Source organism: Gopherus flavomarginatus, chromosome 12 (genome assembly GCF_025201925.1).
Source record: "Gopherus flavomarginatus isolate rGopFla2 chromosome 12, rGopFla2.mat.asm, whole genome shotgun sequence".
Classification (NCBI taxonomy): domain Eukaryota; kingdom Metazoa; phylum Chordata; order Testudines; family Testudinidae; genus Gopherus; species Gopherus flavomarginatus.
Window position 1 is genome coordinate 51764437 of NC_066628.1, and position 13548 is coordinate 51777984.

The window sequence follows — 13548 nt, forward strand, 5'->3', positions numbered from 1 at the left end:
GTAGCCAAGCCCTAAGTCCCCTATGCTCTCCATGCAAGTGAATGACTCAACCCCTGTGCTGCAGAGGTGGCAAGTCCCTGTTACCTGACAAGAAGAAGCCAGCACATCTTAAGGACTACATAACATAAATGACTGTGTTTCTGTGGACGTTTTGAACAATCAGCAATTATGCAAAGTGTGGGCCATTAATGTTGGCTTGGAATCTTGATGGCTCCCATTAACTAGGACAATTGGTTGGTTGTAAATGGCTCTGATTACTTGTAAGCCTTCCTGTATATGTGGGTGCCAGCCAGTGAGGAATGAAGTCTCATGATATTGATATGATATTGGAATCCATCTTAAACCTGGTGCTTTTCCATTTAGAAGGAAGGGTGGGAACCCAGAGAGAGACAGAGGATTCCCACCTTGTGCCAAAGATATAAAAGAGGGTCAAACAGAAAAAGGGGGCTGCCAGTCATGAGAAATCCCCAAGTGACCACCTGAGCTGGAACTAACAAAGACTGTGCCAGGGAAAGGACTGGGCCCAGACTAGGAAGGAGTCTCCTCTGTGAAAGAAGCTTATTGGAACATCTCTGAGGGTGAGATTTACCTGTATTCAGTTTCTTAAATGTATTAGGCTTAGACTTGCGTACTTTGTTTTATTTTGCTTGGTAACTTGCTTTGTTCTGTTATTACTTGAAACCACTTAAATCCTACTTTTTATACTTAATAAAATCACTTTTGTTTATTAATTAACCCAGAGTAAGTGATTAATATTTGGGGGAAAAAACAGCTGTGCATCGCTCTCTGTCAGTGTTATAACCTTTATACAGAGTAAAATGGATTTATTTGAGGTTTGGATCCCATTGGGAGCTGGGTGTCTGGATGCTGGAGACAGAAATACCAGCTGAGTGGTTTTCAGTTAAAGCCCGGAGCTTTGGGTGCATGGTTCAGACCTGGGTCTGTGTTGTAGCAGACTGGTGTGTCTGGCTCAATAAGGCAGGGTTCTGGAGTCTCAAGCCATCAGGGAAAACGGGCTCAGCAGTAATTTCAGAACATCAGGTGACGGTCCCAAAGGGGTCTCTGTGACTGAACCCATCACATGCACAAACTTAATTTTAAGCCCATGCATGTTCTCACTGAAGTCAGTGGTTAAAGTTAAGTATAAGTCTGTGTGTTTGTGGATTCAGGGCCATAGCTGCTCAAAAGGGTAACAGCCAGTGGCTTAGCTGCTGCTAGATCAGACTCACAGACTTTATAGAAGGAACTCAAGTAGCAACATTCTTGGTGTTTTCCCCACATTTTGTTGATGCAAAAATTGAGAATTTGATCAGAAAATAATGTAATAGAAAGTGCTTAGGTCTCTCCTGAAAAGGATACTTCCTGGGAATTCCCATGGGAGGGAGATCCTCTGAGCACACAGTTCACATCTGTTCTCTCAGGCGTTATCTGTGTAACCATCTTCATCCAAAGACTGCACAAAGACTGCTTTGTGTAGCAGGGGTGGCAGCTTGGGCTGGGCTGGAGCTGAAAGCGGCTGGAGGACCCTCCACGCAACAGAAACACCAATAGCAGGCTGGCTCTGGGCCAGAGGGCTGAGCACAGAGCTAGGTGTCGGAAGACTTGGATTCTATCCCAGAATCTGCCCTTTGCTTGCTGCATGACCTTGGGCAAGTAACAATCCCTGTGAAAGCAATGGGGATAATCATATTTACACTTGTCTGTAAAGCACTTTGAGATCTAGGGGTGAACGTAGAAAGTGTCAGTAAATATAAATGTGCATGTTTTAATGTCTAAGCCCAAATCCAAGGGAGTCTTTGGGAACCGTGGCATGCTCTTTGGCAAATACACAGAGGGAACTATAGAAATGTCCAGCTGGAAGGGACCGCAGGAGGTCATCTAGTCCAGCCCCTCTCACTGAGGCAGGACCAAGTCAATCTAGACTATCCCTGTCCAGCCTGTTCTTAAAAACCTTCAGTGAGGGCGATTCCACAGCCTCCCTTGGGAGCCTGTTCCAGACCTTAACTACTCTTAGAGTTAGAAAGTGTTTCCTAATATCTAACCTGAATCTCTCTTGCTGCAACTATGTTGAGTCCTTGTTCTATTCTGGGTGGACATGGCAAACAGTTGATCCCTGTCCTCTGTATAACAACCTTGTAATGAACTTGTTCTGTACATTATATATTGCATGATCCTGTTATGAAGGCCCCAAAATGCTATACTGCAGGAGGGGGAGAAGTTAAGTGTGGTCCTACTCTGAAAACTAATCTTGTAAAATAGTTGCCCGGCCTGAGAGCCAGAATTGGCCGGGAAGCAGGATTCTGCCAGCTGGGGAGAATGATTTAATTCCCTCTCTCACTATGCAGCATGAGGACACACTCGGAGAGCAGGGGGCTGAGGCAGGAGCTGGAGCTGAGAGGGAGACAGTGTTTTTCATCTTCCTCTTTGGAATTGGCTGTGGGGAGATTACTTTACCCTGGCTTTGGCAGGGGCAGGCATGCTAGACTTCTGTGCTTTACTCTAAAGCACTCCACAAAGGTGTTTCAATGCCACCTAAGCATGCAGAATCCATCTCGGCTCCAATAGCCTGTGCAGTGGAGCCTTGGGCCAGAGTGACTAACTGAACGTGTCCCACAAAGGCAACAGAAACTGTATAATGAGCTTGTTTTTCTCCTCCTCAGCTGGTGGACTATCGTGTAGAGTTCAGTAAATGGTGGGTGAATGAATTTAAAACCATCAAGTTTCCATCTCAAGGGACTATTTTTGACTATTATATAGATCCAGAAAGTAAGAAATTCATGCTTTGGAATGATAAAGTGCCAACATTTGAGCTGGACCCAGATGTTCCCTTACAGGTAATTCCTGCAAATGATCTTCCTTGATTCTTTCTTTTTACTTTACTTGCTAATGTATTGCCCCCCTCCACACTGGAGTAAAGGGCGTCTTGACAAATTGTGCAAGATCTTGCAGGTACAAGAATAGCATGGCATACACATGGATTCTTTTATTTCCATTACTAAACCTCTGGCTCTGCAAGGTAAGCCAGTGATGTAGGTAATTCGGTCTGATATTTAGGATGCAAGATGGTAATGTACAGTGCCTGGAAAATGTTGTTTCCCTGTGGACAGTGTTGGCTAGGTGAATTGTGGGAGCGGGCTGGTTTCCCTAAAGAATCTGGTCCAGTCCACTGCCACAGAAAGGCCCATACTCTGATAACACTGGACAAGTCCTATGGCTATTGTTTATTTCATATACATCTCAGGTGTCACTCACTGTGATGTGTTTTGTGCTCTCAATCCTGTCTTTAAACACCTGTTTCCAGACATGGCGCAGAAAAACTGGGAGGGAACATATGGAAATTATGGATGCCCAAACAGGAGGGAGACTTGAGCATCTCCTGAGTGCATATTGGCTGCAGACTATTAACCCTCAGGACATGAAAAAAAGTCAGAGGGCAAAAGGGGCAAAGCATGCTGCACTCGGCTTAGAGAAAGAGTTAATTAACAATGCAAATAGCGGGAGTGGAGCTTCCCGATTCTGACTCCAGGCACCAGCTAAGTAACCTTACCCTCTACACACAAACCAGCCTTTGCTGTGTCTGAGTCGCACGCTGCAGCTCGCACTTAGGGTCAGCGAAAAGTCTACAGTGCACAGCCCAAATATATCACAAGCACAGCAACCCTGCCCAGCACTGTATGAGACCTGGAACAAGAAGCTGAGTATAATGCTTGTCCGGTTGCCATGCAATGGAAGCATAACGAGGTCCAAAAGACTACACGTTTTAACAGAAATATTGAGGCCGTATTTGCATGGGTAAGAAAATCACGGGCACAAGCATTGCAACTATTAAGTGCTGACTTCTGGGTTTCCTAGAGAGTTAGTATTTGTGGGTAAGGTAACATTTTATGAGCATGCGTTGCACAGTATTCATGGTGACCTGCAGTCAGCAGTTTTGTCTTGGAAATCTGCTCCTGCTGGGAAGGAAGCAGCTCTGGGAAAGTGCTCCTCTGCAATGGTTTGCTGTGAGACCGGAGCAAAGTTGGCCTATTTCTGGGAGCATTTGCTGCTTGTTCTGGGTTTACATAGGCCTCAGTAATCTAGGGTCTGATCTGACAGCCCATACTTACGTGAGCTGTTCTATTGACGTCTCCTGGGCTACTTACTGCAAGATGAAGCCTTCAGTGCTCCAATGCCAATGGCTGTCTTAGATGCTAAGGAAATAGTCGCTGTAATTAATCGGCTGGTTTATCACCTGGATATGATGTGCAGTGTTAGAAGATGCTCCTGGTTCTTGTGTACATTTTCACAAGCTGTACTCTGACTTTGTACACGTTGAAAACCCAAGTAAAGGGGGAAAGCCCGTCAGTGCATTGACTGACTGCAAAGCTGTGAAGACAAGGGTTGGGTTTTTCAGAAACCTTATCTGAAGCCTGTCCAGTTCTTCTTCGAGTGATTGCTCATATCCATTCCAGGTAGGTGTGTGCGCGCTGCGTGCACGTTCGTCGGAGAAACTTTTACCCTAGCAACCCAGGCGGGTCGGCTGGGCGCCCAATATGTATCCCAGCGGACCCGGCCACACTTCAGTTCCTTCTTACCGCCCGTGTCGGTCGTTGGAACTGTGGAGCGCGGCTTCGCTGACCTCCACACTCCCTAGCAGCTCTTTTCGCTATCGTTGTTATATAGTAGTTATAGTTAATTGTTGTGTATATATATATATATATATATATATATATATATATATATATATATATATATAATTATTTAGTCAGTTAGTTAGTTAGTGTTAATAGTGTAGTTATGTTATAGTTTGAGGGGATTGGGGACCCCTCCCCTTCCCCGCACTGGGAGCCGGAGCTCATGCCCGGCTCATCGGGTTTCAAGCAGTGCTCAGCTTGTCACAAGCCTATGCCAGTTGGAGACCCCCATGACTCCTGCTTGAAGTGCCTCGGGGAGTCGCACTTATCGGCTAAGTGCTCAATCTGCAAGTCTTTCAAGCAGAGAACCAAGAAGGAGCGAGACATTAGATTAAGACAGCTCCTTATGGAAGCGGCCCTGACACCTCCACCCTCGGCACCGAGCACAAGCCAGCCGGTAAGCAAGGGCACCGCCACGGCACCGAGTGCTGCCACCAAGGACTCACGGCACCGGCCTCCGCCGGTGCCGAAACTGGCTCCGAGCCGCTCCCTCTCCCCGAGGTCGAAGACGGTGAAGGCACAGATCATCCCGCCAGCAGCTGCCTCGCAGTCAGAGCCTGCGCCAAAGATGGAACACCTGGCACCAATACCTGCCGCGGCACCATCTAAGCCGGTACCGTTGACTCCGACCCCACGAGGGCCGTCGAGTCCGGCACCTGGCGGCTCCCCAGTGCCCACCACGGTAGAGCCTGCTTCGCCATCTACCCCGGAGACGTTTGCCGCAGCGAGGGATCTGATTGCGATCACCGATGCGCCACCGCCCTTACCCCCGGCACCGCCGGTGCGGGTAATACACTCAATGGGCAAACCGACCCTGACCAGACCAGCTTCGGTCAGCGTAGCAGACTGGCACCGCTCCAGATCACGGTCCCACGGATGCTCTGCATCGAGGCGTCACTCATACTCTCGATGGCGATCTCGATCTCAGCACCGGTTAGACTCCCGGCACCGATCACCTCGGCACCGATCGCCTCGGTACCGCTCACGCTCCCAGCACCGGTCAGGCTCCCGGCACCGGTCGACGTCTTGAGCGTCAACCCGGTACTTGCGGTACCGCTCCAGCTCACGGCACCGTGGTGGGTACCGCACCTCCAGGAGCAGATCAAGACGGAGAGACTCGAGATATCGGTCGGCCTCCCGGCACCGAGCTGGTCACAGGTCCCAGTCTCGCTCTCGGCATCGTCACCAATACCGACACCGGTCACCACAACCCAGAGGTGTAAGGTCTGTCGGAAGCTCAGCTCCAACTTTCGCTGCTCCACCATGGCCGTCCAGACGCACGTCAGCATCCTCCCAGGCGGGTAGCTACTACGAATGGGACCAGGATCCCGAGGTACCGCTGGGAGTGTTCCAGGACCCCCACCCGCAGGACGTGGGTTCCCAACAGTGGGGTTTTTGGACACCCTGGGCATATCATCAGACCCAGGGTGGCCCCATGCCCCAGACCCGTTCTGCTACCTCAGAACATCGGGTACCAGAGGCCACTGTTTCCCGCCCCCCCGTGGTTGAGTCGGATAAACAGCCACTACCAGACTCCCCGGGTCAACTGGAACAGGAACCAGTCCAGGAGCAGGAGCCCGCACAGGATGCCCTCATCCCCGGAGTATCCTCCTCCTCCTCCTCGCCAGATGAGGCCGTGGCTGGGTCTTCAGCGTCAGGGCCCCCACCGATAGACCTCAGGGCCCACCAGGACCTCCTGCGTAGAGTGGCCCTTAACATCAACCTACCTGTGGAGGAGGTCCTAGAGGTTGAGGACCCGGTAGTGAGCATCCTCTCTGCGGAAGCACCTACCCGAGTAGCCCTCCCATTCATCAAGACTATCCAGTCCACCGCCGATAACCTTTGGCAATCGCCAGCCTCCATTCCGCCGACGGCTAAGGGAGTGGAAAGGAAGTACATGGTACCCTCTCGGGGGTACGAGTACCTATACGTCCACCCTCCTCCCTCCTCCCTAGTTGTCCAGTCTGTCAACGACAGGGAACGGCACGGCCAGCAGGCACCGGCCCCCAAAGCCAAGGAAGCTAGGCGAATGGACCTCATGGGTCGCAAGGTGTACTCAGCTGGGGCCTTGCAACTCTGTGTGGCCAACCAACAGGCCCTATTGGGCCGTTATAACTATAATATATGGGCGGAGGTGGGTAAGTTCTCTGAGCTTCTACCCCAGGACTCACGCCCGGAATTTAATGCGTTCCTGGAGGAGGGTAAGAAGGTGGCCAGGACCTCTCTACAGGTCTCCCTCGACGCGGCCAACTCAGCAGCCAGAACCTTGGCCTCGGGAATCACCATGAGGCGCATTTCCTGGCTTCAGGCCTCCACCCTACCCCTGGAACTACAATACACCGTCCAGGACTTACCCTTTGACGGGAAGGATTTGTTCTCGGACAAAACGGACTCCAAATTGCAAAACCTGAAGGACAATCGAGTCATCATACGCTCGCTGGGGATGCATACACCTTCCACCCAGCGTAGACCCTTCAGGCCCCAAACACAATGCCCATACTTCCCACCCCGCCAGAGGCAGGACTTCACTAGACGGCGTGGCCGGGGGGGCCACAGACGCCAATCCAGCTCCCAGGGAGGCCAAAACCAAGGGCCCTCCAAGGCACCACCGGGCTCCAAGTCCGGCTTTTGAAGGTGCGCCCGGGGACGGCGTACCAGCCTCAAGACAGGATCCTTCCCCTACCTTCTCCAACCGCCTCTCCCACTTCCTCCCGGCGTGGTCCCAGTTGACTTCAGACCGTTGGGTGCTACGCACGGTGAAGCAAGGATACCACCTACAATTTGCTTCCTCACCCCCTTCCCGCCCCCCTTCCCAGTCCCTCTTCAGGGACCCCTCTCATGAGCAAACCCTCCTGCAGGAGGTTCGTTCTCTCCTTGCAGCAGGAGCTATAGAGGAGGTACCTCTAGACGAGAGAGGAAAGGGGTTCTACTCCCGATATTTTCTGATTCCCAAGTCTAAGGGAGGTCTCAGACCCATCCTAGACCTGCGGGGCCTCAACAAATGGATGCTCAAGTTGAAGTTCCGCATGATCTCCCTGGGAACCATTATCCCATCCCTGGATCCTGGAGACTGGTATGCCGCCCTCGACATGAAGGACGCGTACTTCCATATTGCCATCTTTCCACCACACAGGAAGTACCTTCGCTTCACGGTCAGACATCAGCACTTCCAATTCGCAGTCCTACCCTTCGGCCTCTCCACGGCCCCGAGGGTGTTTACCAAATGCATGGCCGTTGTGGCCGCCCACCTCTGTCGGCGGAAAATCCACGTGTTTTCGTACCTCGATGACTGGCTCCTAAAGGGGTCCTCCCAATCGCAAGTGCGGCAACATGTCGAGGTGGTTACGGACCTCTTCTCCCAGCTAGGCCTGCTTCTCAATGCCGAGAAATCCAGCCTGGTCCCCACACAGAGGTTGGACTTCATAGGCGCGACCCTGGACTCTACTCAAGCCAGGGCTTACTTACCTCAGGCCCGCTTCCAGACTATTGTCTTGCTCATACGGAGCTTGCAGGCCTCCACAATCACCTCAGCTCGCACCTGCCTCACACTACTGGGGCATATGGCCGCATGTACTTATGTGACGAAGTATGCCAGGCTCCAAATGAGGCCCTTCCAAACGTGGCTTCATTCGGTATTCCGCCCGGGCAGGGACCACCTAGATGTATTGGTGACGGTCCCCTCCAACCCTCTCCGCTCCCTCGACTGGTGGCTGACCCCATCCCTAGTATGCGCGGGGATGCCATTCCATCCACAGCCACCGTCGATTACTCTAACAACCGATGCATCATCCCTGGGGTGGGGGGCCCACCTAGGGCACCTACGTACCCAGGGCCTCTGGTCGTCCCAAGAGCTGTCACTCCACATAAATGTCCAGGAGTTGAGGGCAGTCCGCCTCGCCTGCCAGGCGTTTCAACAACGTCTGCACGGCCGTTATGTTTCCGTACTCACGGACAACACAACGGCCATGTACTACATCAACAAACAGGGGGGAACCCGTTCGTCTCCCCTATGTCAGGAAGCCATTCGACTCTGGGACTTCTGCATAGCCCAGTCGATAGATCTGGTGGCATTCTTCCTCCTAGGGATCAGGAACACACTGGCGGACAGACTCAGCCGATCCTTCCTTTGCCACGAATGGTCGATCAGACCGGATGTCATCCATTCCCTCTTCCAAAAGTGGGGATTTCCCCGCATAGACCTCTTCGCGACCAGGTCCAGCAGGAAGTGCCAGGAGTTTTGCTCCTTTCAAGGTCTCTCTCCCGGGTCGATCACGGACGCATTCCTCCTGCCATGGACCCACCACCTATTGTATGCCTTCCCTCTGTTCCCTCTGGTGCACAAAGTCCTGTTGAAACTACGCAGGGACAAATCGCATCTAATCCTGATCGCACCTGCGTGGCCCAGACAGCACTGGTTCACCGTCTTGCTGGATCTGTCTGTGGACCCCCCAATTCCCCTCCCGCTCCACCCAGACCTGATCACACAGGATCACGGCAGGCTCCGTCACCCGGACCTACGAGCCCTACACCTCACGGCGTGGCTCCTGCATGGCTGAACACGGCGGAGCTTGGCTGCGCCACACCGGTCCAGCATATCCTCCTTAACAGCAGGAAGCCTTCCACTCGCTCAACGTACAAGGCCAAGTGGAAGCGCTTCTCTTGCTGGTGTGCTACTCAGGGTGTGAACCCTACGCAGACCCCGATTCCCACGGTCCTAGACTATCTCTGGTACCTTAAACAGCAGGGCCTGGCGACATCCTCCCTAAAGGTGCACTTAGCGGCCATATCCGCCTTTCGACCAGGAGAGGGGGGCCGCTCCGTATTCTCCCACCCCCTAGTCGCTAGATTTGTTAAAGGCCTGGAGCGTCTCTACCCCTCCGTACGCCGCCCTGCTCCTACCTGGGACCTTAATTTGGTCCTAAATAGGCTCACGCTCCCACCATTTGAGCCACTGGTGACTTGCTCGCTCACGTACCTGTCATGGAAGACGGCCTTCTTGGTGGCCATTACATCGGCCAGATGGGTCTCCGAGCTGAGAGCTCTCACAGTGGACCCTCCCTACACCGTCTTCCATAAGGACAAAGTACACCTGAGACCCCACCCAGCGTTCCTCCCTAAGGTTGTGTCTGCCTTCCATACCAACCAGGACATCTTCCTCCCGGTCTTCTTCCCGAAGCCCCACTCTTCTCGGAGGGACCAGCAGCTACACTCCTTAGATGTATGCAGAGCGCTCGCTTTCTACATTGAGCGAACAAAGCCGTTCCGGAAGTCTCCTCAACTGTTTGTGGCGGTCGCAGAACGGATGAGGGGTCTACCAATCTCCTCCCAGAGGATTTCCTCCTGGGTGACTGCATGCATTCGCGCATGCTACGATCTAGCTCGTGTCCCCGCTGGCCACCTCACGGCACATTCCACGAGAGCTCAGGCGTCGTCGGCAGCCTTCCTGGCACACGTGCCCATCCAGGAGATATGCAATGCAGTGACCTGGTCATTGGTCCACACATTCACCGCACACTATGCACTAGTCCGACAATCAAGAGATGATGCGGCCTTTGGCGTAGCAGTTCTAAATACCGCCACATCTCGCTCCGACCCCTCCGCCTAGGTAAGGCTTGGGAATCACCTACCTGGAATGCATATGAGCAATCACTCAAAGAAGAAAAGACGGTTACTCACCTTTGTAACTGTTGTTCTTCGAGATGTGTTGCTCATATCCATTCCACACCCGCCCTCCTTCCCCACTGTCGGAGTAGCCGGCAAGAAGGAACTGAAGGGTGGCCGGGTCGGCTGGGATATATATTGGGCGCCATAGCGGCGCCACTCCAGGGGGCGCCCAGCCAACCCGCCAGGGTTGCTAGGGTAAAAGTTTCTCCGACGAATGTGCACGCGGCGCACACACACCTACCTGGAATGGATATGAGCAACACATCTCGAAGAACAACAGTTACAAAGGTGAGTAACCATCTTTTCTGTAACGGCAAGCCCCGATTGTAACTGCAGAACCTTTAGAATAATCCAGCTCCGGAGATGTTCATGTGCAAGCATTTCCACGTCTCACTTTAAGATACAATCTATCATAAAACCCAGTTTGGCTAAACTTGAGTAAAATAATTTATTTCATTGATGACTTTTCAACAGGCTTCTGTAGTCCATACGACAGAAACCATCCGAATTCGCTATTTTATGGATTTGCTAGTGGCAAAGAAGTGGCCTGTGATGTTAGTGGGGAATGCAGGCACAGGGAAGTCGGTCATGATGGTGGACAAACTGCAGTCTCTGAACACTGAGGACTACCTCTTGCAGGCTGTTCCCTTTAACTTCTACACGACCTCGGCCATGCTGCAGGGTAAGGTGCTTAGCTAGAAACAGCCTGAAAACAGGCTTGTCTTACTGGGAAGCGATGACTGCACAAGTGATTGGATTGGTGTTGCTGTCATTCTGCAGCTATTCTCGAGAAGCCCTTGGAGAAGAAATCTGGGAGAAACTTTGGTCCTCCAGGCACAAAGAAGCTTATTTACTTCATAGATGATATGAATATGCCTGAAGTGGACAAATATGGCACAGTAGCTCCTCATACACTGATCAGGCAGCACATAGACCATGGGCACTGGTAATTGTGTAGCTAAACTCTTCAGCTGTTTCATCCATGTGTTGAATTACTCTTGCTCAGATTATGCTACTGTGGTGATGGGGTCTGTGTGTCTGTCTAACGGGTGTATCTGGCCCATCACCAGAGTATCTGTGTGCTCGATAATCTTTGGTGTATTTATCCCCACAAGGTATGGCAGGGCAGTGCTATTAGCCCCCTTGTACAGATGGGAACAGAGAGACTGAGAGAGTTGGCTAAGGTCACACAGGCAGTCTGTGGCAGAGCAAGGAATTGGAACTGGGGCTTCTGAGTCTTAGGTCAGCACAATTGAAGTACACAAAGAGAATGATCCGTAACATAGCAGTTCTGGATCATGAGGTCTCTAGAGACCAGGACAGTCCAGAATTGCCAATAGCGAGCCCAGTGTGAGCCCCACTAGAAGTGCTGCCCAGTGGCATTGGAGCAGCGGGTCCATCTCACTGGCCATTCCTGCTTTTACTCTTAGGCCAGATCTACACTATAAATGTATATCGATATAAGTCCACTGCTCAGGGATGTGAAAAATCCAACCCTGGAGGCATGCCATTGTATCGACCTAAGCCCTGGTGTAGACAGCACTACGTTGATGGGAGAGCTTCTCCCATCGACACAGCTCCTGCCTCTCACACAGTGGATTAACTATGCTGACAGAAGACACTCTTCCATTGGCCTATTAGTGACTTCACTGAAGTGCTGTAGCAGTGCAACTCTGCTGCTGCAGTGTTTTAAGCGTAGACCTGCCCTGAGTTGTAATTATTTTCTGGACAGCAAAAAATGTCTTTGCCTGTGCAATAGGTGTTATGCTCTGCCAAGAGAGGAAACTGTGGGCAGATTATCATCTCCCCTGGATCTTCTCTGTAAAGGCGTCTCGGAGGGATCAGTGTGTGTGAAAGTTGTTTGGAGCAAGGGTCATACTACAGGAGGGCAGCTCCTTTAGTCTTCAGAGAATAAAGACATGTACACATCCTTCTCCTTCACCTGCTGTCTAGGTATGACAGAAACAAGCTGACATTAAAGGACATTCACAACTGTCAGTATGTAGCCTGCATGAATCCAACCTCTGGATCCTTTACGATTGACTCCAGACTTCAGGTATGCAATGGAGAAACGATTGGGTTGGGCTTTTGTTAGCTTCAGTCTCAGTGGTAGCCACCCACTTCACCAGCAGTTTGGCTCCCTGTAGATTTTACCTCCTCTCCCCTTGTATGGGGCCTTTGACACTAGTAGAAGGCTGGAGTGTCTAGTTTGTGGTTTCTGTGTCTGACAGCCACCATCTCACTTGCTGTGGTGGGTGCATTTCCAGGCAATGTGTCCTGGCAGGTGGAAACATGGGGGTGCTGATGGAAGTCACACCCTCTCCTGACAAGTTTGGTTTTCAATTGCTTTGTTTTAGCGACACTTTTGTGTGTTTGCTGTGAGTTTTCCTGGCCAAGAAGCACTTGTGAGCATTTACAGCACCATCCTGGCACAGCACATGGCAATCCGTAACATTCCGGTCCCCACTCAGAAGATCCTGTCACCACTAATTGCGGGAGTGCTGGGTAAGCAGCAGTAGCACGTGAATGTTTAGAAAGGCAGCATTATACAGGGCAGATGTCTATCTTCGTTTTTTCACCAGTACTTATCATACCTGTTGTACCAGTGTTTGTAAACTGAACACTGTGTCGGAAAGAGAGGGCAAATAACCACCTACTTGAAAAGTCCTGTGCAGCACTTTGAAACTGTACAGGATATTGATTATGCCTCTGTGCTGGTGGAAGGGTGAGCGACTCAAAGCACTAGGCATCGCCCCACCTCTGTTCCCACGAAAGCTAATGGAAGTTTTACCAGTGACTTAAAGGAAGCGGAGTTAGGTCAATGCTGAGCACTTCTGAAAATCCCACCTGAAATGTTTAGAGAGAGAATGCGTGTTTGGACTGCAGCACCATTGTTCCACCCACCTGTCCTGCTGCTCCTTGACACTAGTGCCTTGGGGGCGGGAGACCGTGCGCCGCTTCCTTAGAATCAGTGCAGTGGGGAGTGCTGCTTTGCTCCCATGAATGTGATGGGGGGGCCTGTCTGGAGGGGGACTAGGAATCTACAACTCCATGTATCCCATGGCCACTAACTACACATGACAAGTGCCGGTCCCGTTGCTTAACATGCCCCTAGGAAGAGCTCAGATGCTATGGCATTAGAAAAGGTTCAGAAAAGGGCAACTAAAATGATTAGGGTTTTGGAATGGGTCCCATATGAGGAAAGATTAAA

The 13548-nt window shown here is 51.4% G+C and overlaps 1 protein-coding gene across 1 annotated transcript in view; it reads left to right on the top strand.

Annotated features, from left to right (window-relative positions):
• DNAH17 (dynein axonemal heavy chain 17) overlaps positions 1-13548 on the top strand; it is a 103247-nt gene that overhangs the window by 52130 nt on the left and 37569 nt on the right. The window contains exons 45-49 of the mRNA XM_050919908.1: positions 2661-2834; positions 10812-11019; positions 11118-11283; positions 12291-12393; positions 12695-12842. Coding sequence (XP_050775865.1) covers positions 2661-2834; positions 10812-11019; positions 11118-11283; positions 12291-12393; positions 12695-12842 — 799 coding nt within the window. The remainder of the gene's footprint in view (positions 1-2660; positions 2835-10811; positions 11020-11117; positions 11284-12290; positions 12394-12694; positions 12843-13548) is intronic.